This window comes from Bombina bombina, chromosome 11, assembly GCF_027579735.1.
Source record: "Bombina bombina isolate aBomBom1 chromosome 11, aBomBom1.pri, whole genome shotgun sequence".
NCBI lineage: Eukaryota > Metazoa > Chordata > Amphibia > Anura > Bombinatoridae > Bombina > Bombina bombina.
The window spans coordinates 71,591,560-71,606,367 of NC_069509.1; the positions used below are offsets into that span (position 1 = coordinate 71,591,560).

General features: G+C 38.8%; 1 protein-coding gene across 1 annotated transcript in view; it reads left to right on the forward strand.

The window, feature by feature from the left end:
• The window catches only part of CACNA1H (calcium voltage-gated channel subunit alpha1 H), a 498,677-nt gene that overhangs the window by 454,125 nt on the left and 29,744 nt on the right, over positions 1 to 14,808 (forward strand). Inside the window, exon 30 of the mRNA XM_053694739.1 lies at positions 10,010 to 10,333. Coding sequence (XP_053550714.1) covers positions 10,010 to 10,333 — 324 coding nt within the window. The remainder of the gene's footprint in view (positions 1 to 10,009; positions 10,334 to 14,808) is intronic.

Here is a 14,808-nt window from a genome sequence, read left to right on the forward strand (position 1 = left end):
GCAAGTTTACCATCACTTTAAAATGATGGTAAAATTTCCCCTTTGTATTAACAGATCAGTAATGTTAGCGATATTTTAGATGGGATTTAAAGTGAAAGTAAATCCTAGCGTTTTACAAACGCTAGGATTTACTATTGAAACAAATAAAGGGCACTTTCATTCATGAAGTATAAGATACTTCATGTAGAAAGCTCCTTTATTTGATTCAATCGTCGCCATTCTTAGCTCCTACATCAGCGCACTCCCACTTTTGGGTGGCTGGAGCGCGGCCTATTAGTAAGTTAAAGGGACAGTCAATACCAGAATTTGTTGTTGTGTAAAAAGAAAGATAATCCCTTTATTACCCATTCCCCAGTTTTGCATAACCAACACAGTTATAATAATACACGTTTTACTTCTGTAATTAGCTTGTATCTAAGCCTCTGCAGACTGCCCCCTTATTTGTTATTTTGACAGACTTGCATTTTAGCCACTCAGTGCTCATTCCTCTGTAAATTCACATGCGTGAGCTCAATGTTATCTATATGAAACACATGAACTAACACCCTCTAGTGGTGAAAAACCATTCAGATTAGAGGCGGCCTTTAAGGTCTAATAAATTAGCATATGAACCTCCTAGGTTTCGCTTTCAACTAAGAATACCAAGAAAACAAAGCAAAATTGGTGATAAAAGTAAATTAGAAAGTTGTTTAAAATTACATTCCCTATTTGAATCATGAAAGAATTTTTTGGACTTGACTGTCCCTTTTTAAAACACATCTTCATTACAACTGATGAATTAAACTCCATCAAAAATATTGCTAACCTTACAGATCTGTTTATACAAAGACCATCACTTTTCTACAGTTGCTATATTATATGTGTACAGTTTAGCAGCTCAATTAAAACAAAGCACAGGTGGCCCTCGGTTTACACCGGTTCAATTTGCACCATTTCAGAATAACAACCTTTTTTTCCAGTCATGTGACTGCTATTGAAAAGCATTGAGAAGCAGTGCATTGATTAAAATAGCCAGTAGGTGGAGCTGTCCGCTTGTGTTGCAGCAAATATATGCAAGCCAAGCAAGCTGAAATTAATCAGTTTAACCAGACCTGAGCTATCGAGCAGCTTGCAAAGGAACAATATCTTCCTGTCTATAAATCAGTCCAGATTGGAATGCATAGAAAGAACTGTTTTCAGAAAAATGCAAGTAAAGTCTGTTGTTTGATTATTTTATTAGGTTTATAATGCTGTTTAGCAAATGTTTTTGTTCATTTAACTTAGTTTAATTATGTATTCTGTGTTGTGTGATTATTTTATTAGGTTTATAATGATATTTAGCATTTAAAGTCTTCATTTCAAAGCTTTAAAAATAATGTATTAGGTGTTACTTATGACAATTTTGAGAGGGGCCTGGAACCTAATTCCCTCACTTCCCATTGACTTACATTATAAACTGGGTTTCAATTTACAACGGTTTCGATTTACAACCATTCCTTCTGGAACCTAACCCCGGCGTAAACTGAGGGCTACCTGTATACATTTAATTGTATTATGTATTTTGTTCTCTCTAGCTCTTTCAGATGTAGTTTATTATACTAAAATGTTACAATGTGTTTTTCTTATTGAAAAAAAAGACAACTGTGCAGAAGACAAAATATAATGAAATATATTCTTTGATTTTCTGCCTTGTCCTTTTTCCTTTGTCCATGTACATCAATATGTCTCATTTGTAGCTGAACATCTGTTTTAAAATGTTTTATAACCAGAGAATCTATTAAGCCATAAGGCTGAAATGAACAATAATCCAAGCTACTCAGATCTTTTGCCGGTGTCTGTTTTAAATGACTGATTTTTATTATATTATGAACAATAGGCTACAAAAATAATACTCAGGTAGAGAAACAAAGATGTTATGTAGCACAAAAGATCTAAGATCTTGAATGACTAAATATACTTTTTTGATTAATCTTATTTTGGACTTGTTAAACTTATTTTTTTAGATCATTTGCCTCTTCAAGGTTTATGAAATCCAATTTTTCATGATTCGATACCGTTTACTATTTTAAAAAAAATCCAATTTCTTCTGGTATCAAGTAGCATGTATCTGGCTGACTTTTCTCTTTTAATTTCATAAACATTATTGGCTAGATTACAAGTGGCGAGCTAATGTTTGCACCGAGCGATATTAGAATATCGCGGGTGCATTAATTTGTGTGTATTAAACGTAAACGTGTTAGATTGAGTGCATCAGCGTAATCAAAGTTAACGCGTGACGGAAGAGCTTGCGTAAAGGGTAAGGGATAAAATAAAAGTTACACCAAACACAACATAAGGTCCTGAAGTTATCGCACGTCATGTGCCATTTCTCAGCCCACTTTCTTATATTGAAAGATCCTTTTTTTAAGAAATGCATCCCACACTAAAAAATACCTTGTAAAAATCATATTTCTAAATATACTGCTGCGCACAAAATATAAAAGAATAGAAAGTTCCAAATATTTTATGTCCTAGAAAATGACTATTCTTAAAAGGAGATTATAATGTAAAATGTTTAGCTGTGTTTAGAAAGAAAGAAAAAAAATGCAATGTACAGTTATTGATTATATTACTAGCATTTGCTGCTTAACATCTTGCTGTTGTGTAAAATAATTTGCTTGTCCCACACTCCCTAATGATGCTTTAAGGACCACTAAATATAGTAGAAATGAATCATTGGCAAATACATGAATTTGAAATGAACAGTAGAATATTTTCTGGCAAATTTGAAAGTTAATCCAATTTTCCCTCCCCCTGCATCATGTGACAGACATCAGCCAATCCCAAAATTCTTATATATACTGTGCACTTTTGCACATGCTCAGTAGGTGCTGGAGCCTCACAAAGTGTGCATAGACAAATAATGTGCATTTTTTGATAATAGTATTTTATACTTCATGACTGAAAGTCCCCTTTATTTGTTCCACTGGTAAATCCTAGTGTTTCACAAACACTAGGATTTACTATCACTTTAAAGGGACATGAAGCCCCAATTTTTTTCTTTCATGGTTTAGAAAGAGCATGTAATTTTAAACAACTTTCTAATTTACTTCTATTATATAACTTGCTTCATTCTCTTGATATGCTTTGCTGAAAAGCATATCTAGATAGGCTCAGTCGCTGCTGATTGGTTGGTGCACATGGATGCCTTGTGTGATTGGCTCACCATGTGCATTGCTATTTCTTCAACAAAGGACATCTAAAGAGTGAAGCAAATTAGATATCAGAAGTAAATTGGAATGTTGTTTAAAATTGTATTCTCTACCTGAATCATGAAAGAAAATGTTTTGGGTTTAGTGTCTCTTTAAGTTAAAGGATACTAACACATATCATTTTACCTGTCTAAATCATGTTAAATGGACATTGAACCCAACATTTTTTCTTTTGTGATTTAGATAGAGCATACAATTTAAAGCAACTTTCTAATTTACTCCTATTATCAAATTTTCTTCATTCTCTTGGTATGTTTATTTGAAAAGCAAGAATGTAAGTTTAGATGCCGGCCCATTTTTAGTGAACAACCTGGGTTGTCCTTGCTGATTGGACAGCACCAATAAACAAGTGGTGTCCATGGTACTGAACCAAAAATGTGCTGGCTCCTTAGCTTAGATGCCTTCTTTTTCAAATAAAGATAGCTAGAGAATGAAGACAAATTGATAATAGAAGTAAATTAGAAAGTTGCTTAAAAGGACATGCTCTATCTAAATCATGAAAGAAACAAATGTGGGTTCAGTATCCCTTTAATGGTTTTGCACACAGGTTGACATTTGTCCTGCTCTGCATAACTTTAAAATTATAAATAAAATGAAGGGTGCAATTAACTGATTTTGTAGAAAGTGAAGTTGGTTCTTGTCATTTTCACACTAAAACAAGGGACAGGAAACCCATTCTGGAACTTTTAGTTCAATCTGGGACAGCATAGGTTAGCCCTTTAAAAAAAATTAGGGACAGACGACCAAATCCAGGACTGTCTCTAAAAATCGGGATGCCTAGTCACCTTATTTGAAATTATTTTATTTTTAATTTGGATGTAGGATTTTTGCTGTTTTGTACTTTATTGCTGATATCATATAAATATATAGATTCATTTAAAGGGACATTAAATACCTCTTTTGTAAACTGTGCTTTTCTTACGCTTCCTTGAGAGGTCAAACAGACAAATCTGTGCACTAGTTTTTAAAATGCTGCAAACTGCATAAACCACACAACCAAGCTATTTGATTTGCAGCATTTGCAGATTACATTTTTTTTATCGGAGTAAAGGAAAAGCACATTTTTTTCACACAAAATCAAGACATTTAATGACATTTTAATATGAATTTAACACAACATTGTCTTGTTCCTTGTTCTATCACTTCCCACAATAACCTCTTGATGAAATGTCATCTGTCTTTTTTGCATCAATAATCACATATATCTTCCTTGTAAGAGCTGCACAATATGTTTGGCACCATACTAATAAAGACACATTACTGATTATACACTTGGTTTAGCAGAGTTATTTAAATCAATTACTGTTGTAACTTGTGATTAAGCAAGATTATCTTTAAACGGACAAACTTGCACATTAAAAAATAGACTGTGGTTAATATTTACAAAAAAAGGGCCATTCTAAAAAAAAATGACATGTTATAATTCATTAGAGCATGCAATTTTAGCACGACCCTGCAATTGACTGTGTTTAACTCCTGGCAAAGTTAAAGTACCGCTTGGGAGCTTCAGAGAGTTGCTGCTTCCTAGCGGAAGTGACAAGTGACCCAATAAGCAGTGGAACGACACAGATGCAAAACTGCCGCTGCAGAATAGGTCACCAACCATTTCCACTCAAGACCAGCAGTTCTCTGTGGCTCCCAAGCAGTACATTAACTGTCTATTAAATACTTTTGAAGGGATTAAACACATAGAGCATTTTATTATTGCACTGTTGCTTGCATATAACATATTGACACTTTTTTTTAAAATTAAATATACTTAGATCCAGACCAGCCCCGTAGGGTAGAATCAAAAAGAAAACTTTATTTCATGTTAGCTAGCTGGCAGGTATATAAAACACAACTGACGCATATTATACTATGTTACAAAAAAAAAAAAAAGAAATCACATGGTGCTGCCAACTGACGCGTTTTGGATTACACCATAGTCATAGATTATAGGACTGCTCCATATCTGATTTCAAATATAGATAAATTCAATTCCCATTGGGTAATACTTATTATTAAAAACCTGAAAATTATTCACTTTCAATCAAATGCTCGCCCTATTTAAAGTGCCATAAAACCGGTTGAGATCTGTGCATATCCTAAAAGGGCTAATTGATTTAAAATAGTTTGCATTAAAAAATTGTTTAAAAATTGCTGGCAAGTATTTTAAAATAATTTTCAAAAATAAGCAAAATGAATTACATAGCTAAACTGCCTGGAACAGCCAACTCCACCCCTCTTATCAGTGTTTATACACAGGTATTGTATTTAAACTGAGTTCCCAGCTTCTAGGCATGCTCCAGCAGATAATCACTATTCAGTTTTGCATTTTACCAAAAGAACAATAAACATAGATACAGCCATAAACGGAATTGTGTGGGGGGAGTTAGAGCTTTACAATTCAGAAACTAAAAAGAAAGGGTTAATGGCGAGGCACTGCCGTATAAATTTGTAGGTAATGTAATTAGAGTACATATTATATTATTTTGTCTCTATCCCAACTTGTTTTATGTCCCTTTAACTCCTATGCCTCCCTAGTGTTCATAATGTTTAACCCTTACACATCCAGAGAGGAAAAAAATTATATATATATATATATATATATATATATATATATATATATATATAATATTCCCAACAACAAATTATAGGGACAGTCTACTTCAGAATTGTTATTGTTTAAGAAGATAGGCCCTTTATTACCTATTCCTCAGTTTTACATAACCAGCACGGTTATATTAATACATTTTTTACCTCTGTGATTACCTTGTATCTAATCCTCTGCGGACTACCCCCTTATTTCAGTTATTTTGAAAGACTTGCTTTTTAGCCAATCAGTGCTGACTCCTAGGTTACTCCATGGGTGTCAGCACAATGTTAGCTATATAAAACACAGAAACCAAGATCTTCTAGCTGTTAAAAACTGTCAAAATACACTGAGATTAGAAGCAGCCTTTAAGGGCTTAGAAATTAGCATATGACTAGACTGTCCCTTTAAATCATATTGTGAATTAAACTGGGTGTTCTACTATTTAATTTAAAGATTCAATACAGCTTTCTTTAACCCCTTAACGACCGAGGACGTGCAGGGTACGTCCTCAGAAAAAAGGCAGTTAACACCTGAGAACGTACCCTGCACGTCCTCGGTGTGGAAAGCAGCTGGAAGCGATCCTGCTCGCTTCCAGCTGCTTTCCGGTTATTGCAGTGATGCCTCGATATGGAGGCATCCTGCAATAACCTTTTACGGCCATCCGATGCAGAGAGAGCCACTCTGTGGCCCTCTCTGCACTGGACATCGATGGCCGGTATCGTTGGTGGGTGGGAGCCGGTGTGGGAGGTGGGTGGCGGCCATAGATGGCCCTGGTCATGTGGAGGGGGGCGGGATCGTGGGCGGGTAAGTCCGGGGGCGCGCGCGGGCGCGCGCACGTGCACAAGGGGCGGGCACGTGCACGGGGAGGGAGCGGGTGGGAACCGCTACACTACGGAAAAAATGTGTCCCAAAACAAAATAAAAGTGGGACAAAATTTAAATCTATAAAAAACCCTTAGGTGTGATTTAGGTCGTGGGGGGGGTTGGGGGATTGAGCTACACTACAGAAAAAAATAAAATAAAAAAATAAAAATAAACATTTGATTGTTCAAACTGGGTACTGGCAGACAGCTGCCAGTACCCAAGATGGCCCCCAATAAGGCTGAGAGGGAGGCTTAGAGAGCTGTTTTGGGGGGGATCAGGTAGGTTGGGGGTTAAGGGGGGATCCTAAACACAGCATATGTAAATATGCTTTTTTTTTCTTTAACCCCTTAATGACCGAGGACGTGCAGGGTACGTCCTCAAAAAAAAGGCAGTTAACGCCTGAGGACGTACCCTGCACGTCCTCGGTGTGGAAAGCAGCTGGAAGCGATCCTGCTCGCTTCCAGCTGCTTTCCGGTTATTGCAGTGATGCCTCGATATGGAGGCATCCTGCAATAACCATACATGGCCATCCGATGCAGAGAGAGCCACTCTGTGGCCCTCTCTGCACCGGACATCGATGGCCGGTATCGTTGGTGGGTGGGAGCCGAATTGGGAGGCGGGTGGGCGGCCATCGGTGTTGCGCGTGACGTCACGGGGGGCGGGATCGGGATCGTGATCGTCGGGGGCGCGCACGGGCGCGCGCGCGTGCACGGGGGGTGGCGGGCGGGCGCGTGCACGGGGCGGGAGCGGGTGGGAACCGCTACACTACAGAAAAGTAGAAAAGGAAAAGTAAAAAAAAAAAAAAAATAAACTTTTTTTAAAAAACATCTAAGGGATCTGGAAGGGGTGGGGGGTTGGTCTTGGGGGGGGGGGGAAAGCTACACTACAGAAAAGGGACATATTTTATTAAAAAAAAAGCATTTTTTTTCACTAAACTGGGTACTGGCAGACAGCTGCCAGTACCCAAGATGGCGCACATTAAGTCAGAGGGGGAGGGTTAGAGAGCTGTTTAGTGGGGGATCAGTGAGGTTGGGGGCTAAGGGGGATCCCTACACAGAAGCATATGTAAATATGCTAACAAAAAATGCACAAAAAAGCCCAAATATACCTTTTATTTTAGTACTGGCAGAGTTTCTGCCAGTACTTAAGATGGCGGGGACATTTGTGGGGTAGGGGAGGGAAGAGAGATGTTTGGGAGGGATCAGGGGGTCTGATGTTTCAGGTGGGAGGCTGATCTTTACACTAAAGCTAAAATTAACCCTGCAAGCTCCCTACAAGCTACCTAATTAACCCCTTCACTGCTAGCCATAATACACGTGTGATGCGCAGCGCCATTTAGCAGCATTCTAATTACCAAAAAGCAACTCCAAAGTCATATATGTCTGCTATTTCTGAACAAAGGGGATCCCAGAGAAGCATTTACAACCATTTGTGCCATAATTGCACAAGCTGTTTGTAAATTATTTCAGTGAGAAACCTAAAATTGTGAAAAATTTTACGTTTTTTTTAATTTGATCGCATTTGGCGGTGAAATGGTGGCATGAAATATACCAAAATGGGCCTAGATCAATACTTGGGGTTGTCTACTACACTACACTAAAGCTAAAATTACCCCAAAAAGCTCCTTACATGCTCCCTAATTAACCCCTTCACTGCTGGGCATAATACACGTGTGGTGCGCAGTGGCATTTAGCGGCCTTCTAATTACCAAAAAGCAATGCCAAAGCCATATATGTCTGCTATTTCTGAACAAAGGGGATCCCAGAGAAGAATTTACAACCATTTATGCCATAATTGCACAAGCTGTTAGTAAATAATTTCAGTGAGAAACTGAAAGTTTGTGAAAAAATTTGTGAAAAAGTGAACAATTTTTTGTATTTGATCGCATTTGGCGGTGAAATGGTGGCATGAAATATACCAAAATGGGCCTAGATCAATAATTTGGGATGTCTTCTAAAAAAAAATATATACATGTCAATGGATATTCAGGGATTCCTGAAAGATATTAGTGTTCTAATGTAACTAGCGCTAATTTTGAAAAATAATGGTTTGGAAATAGCAAAGTGCTACTTGTATTTATGGCCCTATAAGTTACAAAAAAGCAAAGAAGATGTAAACATTGGGTATTTCTAAACTCAGGACAAAATTTAGAAACAATTTAGCATGGGTGTTTTTTGGTGGTTGTAGATGTGTAACAGATTTTGGGGTTCAAAGTTAGAAAAAGTGTGTTTTTTTCCATTTTTCCTCATATTTTATAATTTTTTTATAGTAAATGATAAGATATGATGAAAATAATGGTATTTTTAGAAAGTCCATTTAATGGCGAGAAAAACGGTATATAATATGTGTGGGTACAGTAAATGAGTAAGAGGAAAATTTCAGCTAAACACAAACACCGCAGAAATGTAAAAATAGCCTTGGTCCCAAACGGACAGAAAATGGAAAAGTGCTCTGGTCACTAAGGGGTTAAAAAAAAAACAAAAAACTTTTATTTTAGTAAAATTTGTGAAAAAGTGAACAATTTTTTTTATTTGATCGCATTTGGCGGTGAAATAGTGGCATGAAATATACCAAAATGGGCCTAGATCAATACTTTGGGATGTCTACTAAAATAAAATATATACATGTCAATGGTTATTCAGGGATTCCTGAAAGATATTAGTGTCCCAATGTAACTAGCGCTAATTTTGAAAAAAAGTGGTTTGGAAATAGCAAAGTGCTACTTGTATTTATGGCCCTATAACTTGCAAAAAAAGCAAAGAAGATGTAAACATTGGGCATTTCTAAACTCAGGACAAAATTTAGAAACTATTTAGCATGGGTGTTTTTTGGTGGTTGTAGATGTGTAACAGATTTTGGGGGTCAAAGTTAGAAAAAGTGTGTTTTTTCCATTTTTTCTTCATATTTTATAATGTTTTTTATAGTAAATTATAAGATATGATGAAAATAATGGTATCTTTTGAAAGTCCATTTAATGGCGAGAAAAACTGTATATAATATGTGTGGGTACAGTAAATGAGTAAGAGGAAAATTACAGCTAAACACAAACACTGCAAAAATGTAAAAATAGCCTTGGTCCCAAACGGACAGAAAATGGAAAAGTGCTGCGGTCATTAAGGGGTTAAGCTAAGATTGTTGATCTCCATGTTTATATCACTTTAATTTTATTTGCGTATCATGTCTCTTTAATTTACAATGTGATAGGGTGGGAGGCTGATAGCCACAGCCAATCTGATATTAAAGCCAATATAAATCTATATATGAATGCACTGTTAAATTAGGGGAACAAAAAAGAGCAAATGTTGTAACAACTTTATATACATTTGGTCTCTGCACAGGACACACTGCGGGAATGCAGCAGCGAAGACAAGAACTGCCTCACGTACTTACCACTCATATCCCCAATCTATTTTGTCACCTTCGTCCTCATCGCTCAGTTCGTCTTGGTCAACGTAGTGGTAGCCGTGCTGATGAAACATCTAGAGGAAAGTAACAAGGAAGCCAAGGAAGATGCAGAGATGGACGCGGAGATCGAGTTAGAGATGTCCAGGGCTCTTACACCAGCAGGTGGAGGTTGCAGTGCACCTGCAGATAGCAAAGGAACCAGTGGAGGTCTGGATCCAGTTATGGCAGAACTGCCAGTGCTTCTCATGCAAGCTAGGGTAAGAATAATGTGATATGCTGACAGATTAACTGGCATGGAAGAGTCACTTAAAGGGACATTCCAGCCAAAATTGGAATCAACATGGGTGCATTTCTGTTTTGAATAGAAACGTTTTTGTGTATTGCACCGTGCACCAGTATTTGAAACCCAGCACTTGCTCATAGAGCCTGCAATGCTTTCACCATCTGGTAATGACTCAGTTTGTTAATTGCTGACATGATACAAGCCCCACTGGTACTCTGAGCAGCTGCAGTGTTTAAAATGCTTGTGCACTGAGAATATCTAGCAATGCTTCACATGCGCGTGGAGAGAAAAATTCTAATACCAAAACAGTGATAACTTTTACTAGAAGCATTTTTGACAATACATGTATATTGCAAATAAGTTTCTACTCAAAGATGTAATTTAGCTATGTGTATTTCAATTTTTACCTGGAATGTCCCTTTAACTGTAGTAATGACAGAGAAATAGACATATTAAAGGGATATTAAACACGTCTTGCTTTTATATAAAAATGTTACCCTCCCTATAGAGATCATAAAGCAAATTCTGTATCTTTAGTTTCCGTTAAAATGCTAAAAACTGCAAAGTAATTAAAACTGAAAAACACAGATTATAATCAGCCCTAATTGGGCTTAAAGGGACACTGAACCCAATTTTTTTCTTTCCTGATTCAGATAGAGCATGCAATTTTAAGCAACTTTCTAATTTACTCCTATTATCATTTTTTCTTCATTCTCTTGCTATCTTTATTTGAAAAGCAAGAATGTAAGTTTAGAAGCTGGACCATTTTTGGTCCACAACCTGGGTTGTCCTTGCTGATTGGACAGCACCATTAAACAAGTGCTGTCCAAGGGTCTGAACCAAAAATTATCTTGCTCCTTAGCTTAGATGCCTTCTTTTTCAAATAAAGAAAGCAAGAGAATGAAGAAAAATTGATAATAGGAGTAAGATAGAAAGTTGCTTAAAACTGCATGCTCTATCTGAATCACAAAATGAAAAAATTGTATTTAGTTTCCCTTTAATTAAGGCAGACAGGATAGATATACTCACCAGAGTTGTTAAGCATTTTGACAAAATATCAGTAAAACATTATTTCTTTTCAGTACTTAAAAATTGTTTCTTTCATAATTCAGACAGAGCACAACTTTCCAATATATTTCTATTATCAAATTTGCTTCATTCTTTTGGTATTCTTTGTTGATGGTGCAGCACTACACTACTGAGAGCTAGCTGAACACATCAGGAGAGCCAATGACAAGAGGCATAAGTCCAGCCACCAATCAGCAGGTAGATCCCAGTAGTGCATTACTGCCCATAAGCCTACCTAGGTATGCATTTCAACAAAGGATATAGAGAGAACAAAACAAATTAGAAAATAGTTGATTACAATTGCATGTTCTCTCTGAATCATTAAATATTAGTTGGGGGTTTCATGTCTCTTTAACATAAGAGAGATCAGGAAAACTTCAACATATAACAAAAAGTATCTCTATTAATAGCCCACAGCTACATACTTAGGGCCCGATGATATAAAGCTCTCTGCTCTGGCGAGATGATCAAAAGCTCCCTACTCTGGCAAGATGATCTAAAGCTCTCTGCTCTGGTGAGATGATCTCAAGCTCTCTGCTCTGGTGAGATGATCTAAAGCTCTCTGCTCTGGTGAGATGATCTAAAGCTCTCTGCTTTGGCGAGATGATCTAAAGCTCTCTGCTCTGGCAAGATGATCTAAAGCTCTTTGCTCTGGCAAGATAATCTAAAGCTCTCTGCTCTGGCGAGATGATCTAAAACTCTCTGCTCTGGTGAGATGAGCTAAAACTCTCTGCTCTGGCGAGATGATCTAAAGCTCTCTGCTCTAGCCCGATGATCTAAAGCTCTCTGTTCTGGTCCGATGAGCTAAAGCTCTCTGCTCTGGTGAGATGATCTAAAGCTCTCTGCTCTAGCCCGATGATCTAAAGCTCTCTGTTCTGGTCCGATGAGCTAAAACTCTCTGCTCTGGCGAGATGATCTAAAGCTCTCTGCTCTAGCCCGATGATCTAAAGCTCTCTGTTCTGGTCCGATGAGCTAAAGCTCTCTGCTCTGGTGAGATGATCTAAAGCTCTTTGCTCTGGCGAGATGATCTAAAGCTTTCTGCTCTGGCCCGATGATCTAAAGCTCTCTGCTCTGGCGAGATGATCTACAGCTCTCTGCTCTAGCGCGATGATCTAAAGCTCTCTGTTCTGGTCCGATGAGCTAAAGCTCTCTGCTCTGGTGAGATGATCTAAAGCTCTCTGCTCTGGCTAGATGATCTAAAGCTCCCTGCTCTGGCGAGATGATCTAAAGCTCCCTGCTCTGGCGAGATAATCTAAAGCTTTCTGCTCTGGCGAGATGATCTAAAGCTCTCTGCTCTGGCGAGATGATCTAAAGCTCTCTGCTCAGGTGAGATGATCTAAAGCTCTCTGCTTCTGGCGAGATGAGCTAAAGCTCTCTGCTCTTGTGAGATGATCTAAAGCTCTCTGCTCTGGCGAGATGATCTATAGCTCTTTGCTCTGGTGAGATGATCTAAAGCTCTCTGCTCTGGCGAGATGATCTAAATCTCCCTGCTCTGGCGAGATGATCTAAAGCTCTTTGCTCTGGCGAGATGATCTAAAGCTTTCTGCTCTGGCGAGATGATCTAAAGCTCTCTGCTCTGGCGAGATGATCTATAGCTCTTTGCTCTGATGAGATGATTTAAAGCTCTCTGCTCTGGCGAGATGATCTAAAGCTCCCTGCTCTGGTGAGATGATCTAAAGCTCTTTGCTCTGGCGAGATGATCTAAAGCTTTCTGCTCTGGCGAGATGATCTAAAGCTCTCTGCTCTGGCGAGATGATCTACAGCTCTCTGCTCTAGCCCGATGATCTAAAGCTCTCTGTTCTGGTCCGATGAGCTAAAGCTCTCTGCTCTGGTGAGATGATCTAAAGCTCTCTGCTCTGGCTAGATGATCTAAAGCTCCCTGCTCTGGCGAGATAATCTAAAGCTCCCTGCTCTGGCGAGATAATCTAAAGCTTTCTGCTCTGGCGAGATGATCTAAAGCTCTCTGCTCTGGCGAGATGATCTAAAGCTCTCTGCTCAGGTGAGATGATCTAAAGCTCTCTGCTTCTGGCGAGATGATCTAAAACTCCCTGCTCTGGTGAGACGATCTAAAGCTCTCTGCTCTCGTGAGATGATCTAAAGCTCTCTGCTCTGGCGAGATGATCTATAGCTCTTTGCTCTGGTGAGATGATCTAAAGCTCTCTGCTCTGGCGAGATGATCTAAAGCTCCCTGCTCTGGCGAGATGATCTAAAGCTCTTTGCTCTGGCGAGATGATCTAAAGCTTTCTGCTCTGGCGAGATGATCTATAGCTCTTTGCTCTGATGAGATGATTTAAAGCTCTCTGCTCTGGCGAGATGATCTAAAGCTCTCTGCTCTGGTGAGATGATCTAAAGCTCTCTACTGCCCATAAGCCTACCTAGGTATGCATTTCAACAAAGGATATAGAGAGAACAAAACAAATTAGAAAATAGTTGATTACAATTGCATGTTCTCTCTGAATCATTAAATATTAGTTGGGGGTTTCATGTCTCTTTAACATAAGAGAGATCAGGAAAACTTCAACATATAACAAAAAGTATCTCTATTAATAGCCCACAGCTACATACTTAGGGCCCGATGATATAAAGCTCTCTGCTCTGGCGAGATGATCAAAAGCTCCCTACTCTGGCAAGATGATCTAAAGCTCTCTGCTCTGGTGAGATGATCTAAAGCTCTCTGCTCTGGTGAGATGATCTAAAGCTCTCTGCTCTGGTGAGATGATCTAAAGCTCTCTGCTTTGGCGAGATGATCTAAAGCTCTCTGCTCTGGCGAGATGATCTAAAGCTCTTTGCTCTGGCAAGATAATCTAAAGCTCTCTGCTCTGGCGAGATGATCTAAAACTCTCTGCTCTGGCGAGATGAGCTAAAACTCTCTGCTCTGGCGAGATGATCTAAAGCTCTCTGCTCTAGCCCGATGATCTAAAGCTCTCTGTTCTGGTCCGATGAGCTAAAGCTCTCTGCTCTGGTGAGATGATCTAAAGCTCTCTGCTCTAGCCCGATGATCTAAAGCTCTCTGTTCTGGTCCGATGAGCTAAAACTCTCTGCTCTGGCGAGATGATCTAAAGCTCTCTGCTCTAGCCCGATGATCTAAAGCTCTCTGTTCTGGTCCGATGAGCTAAAGCTCTCTGCTCTGGTGAGATGATCTAAAGCTCTTTGCTCTGGCGAGATGATCTAAAGCTCCCTGCTCTGGAGAGATGATCTAAAGCTCTCTGCTCTGGAGAGATAATCTAAAGCTCTCTGCTCTGGAGAGATGAACTAAAGCTCTGCTCTGGCGAGATGAACTAAAGCTCCCTGCTCTGGCGAGATGATCTAAAGCTCTCTGCTCTGGCGAGATGATCTAAAGCTCTCTGCTCTGGCGAGATTATCTAAAGCTCTCTGCTCTGG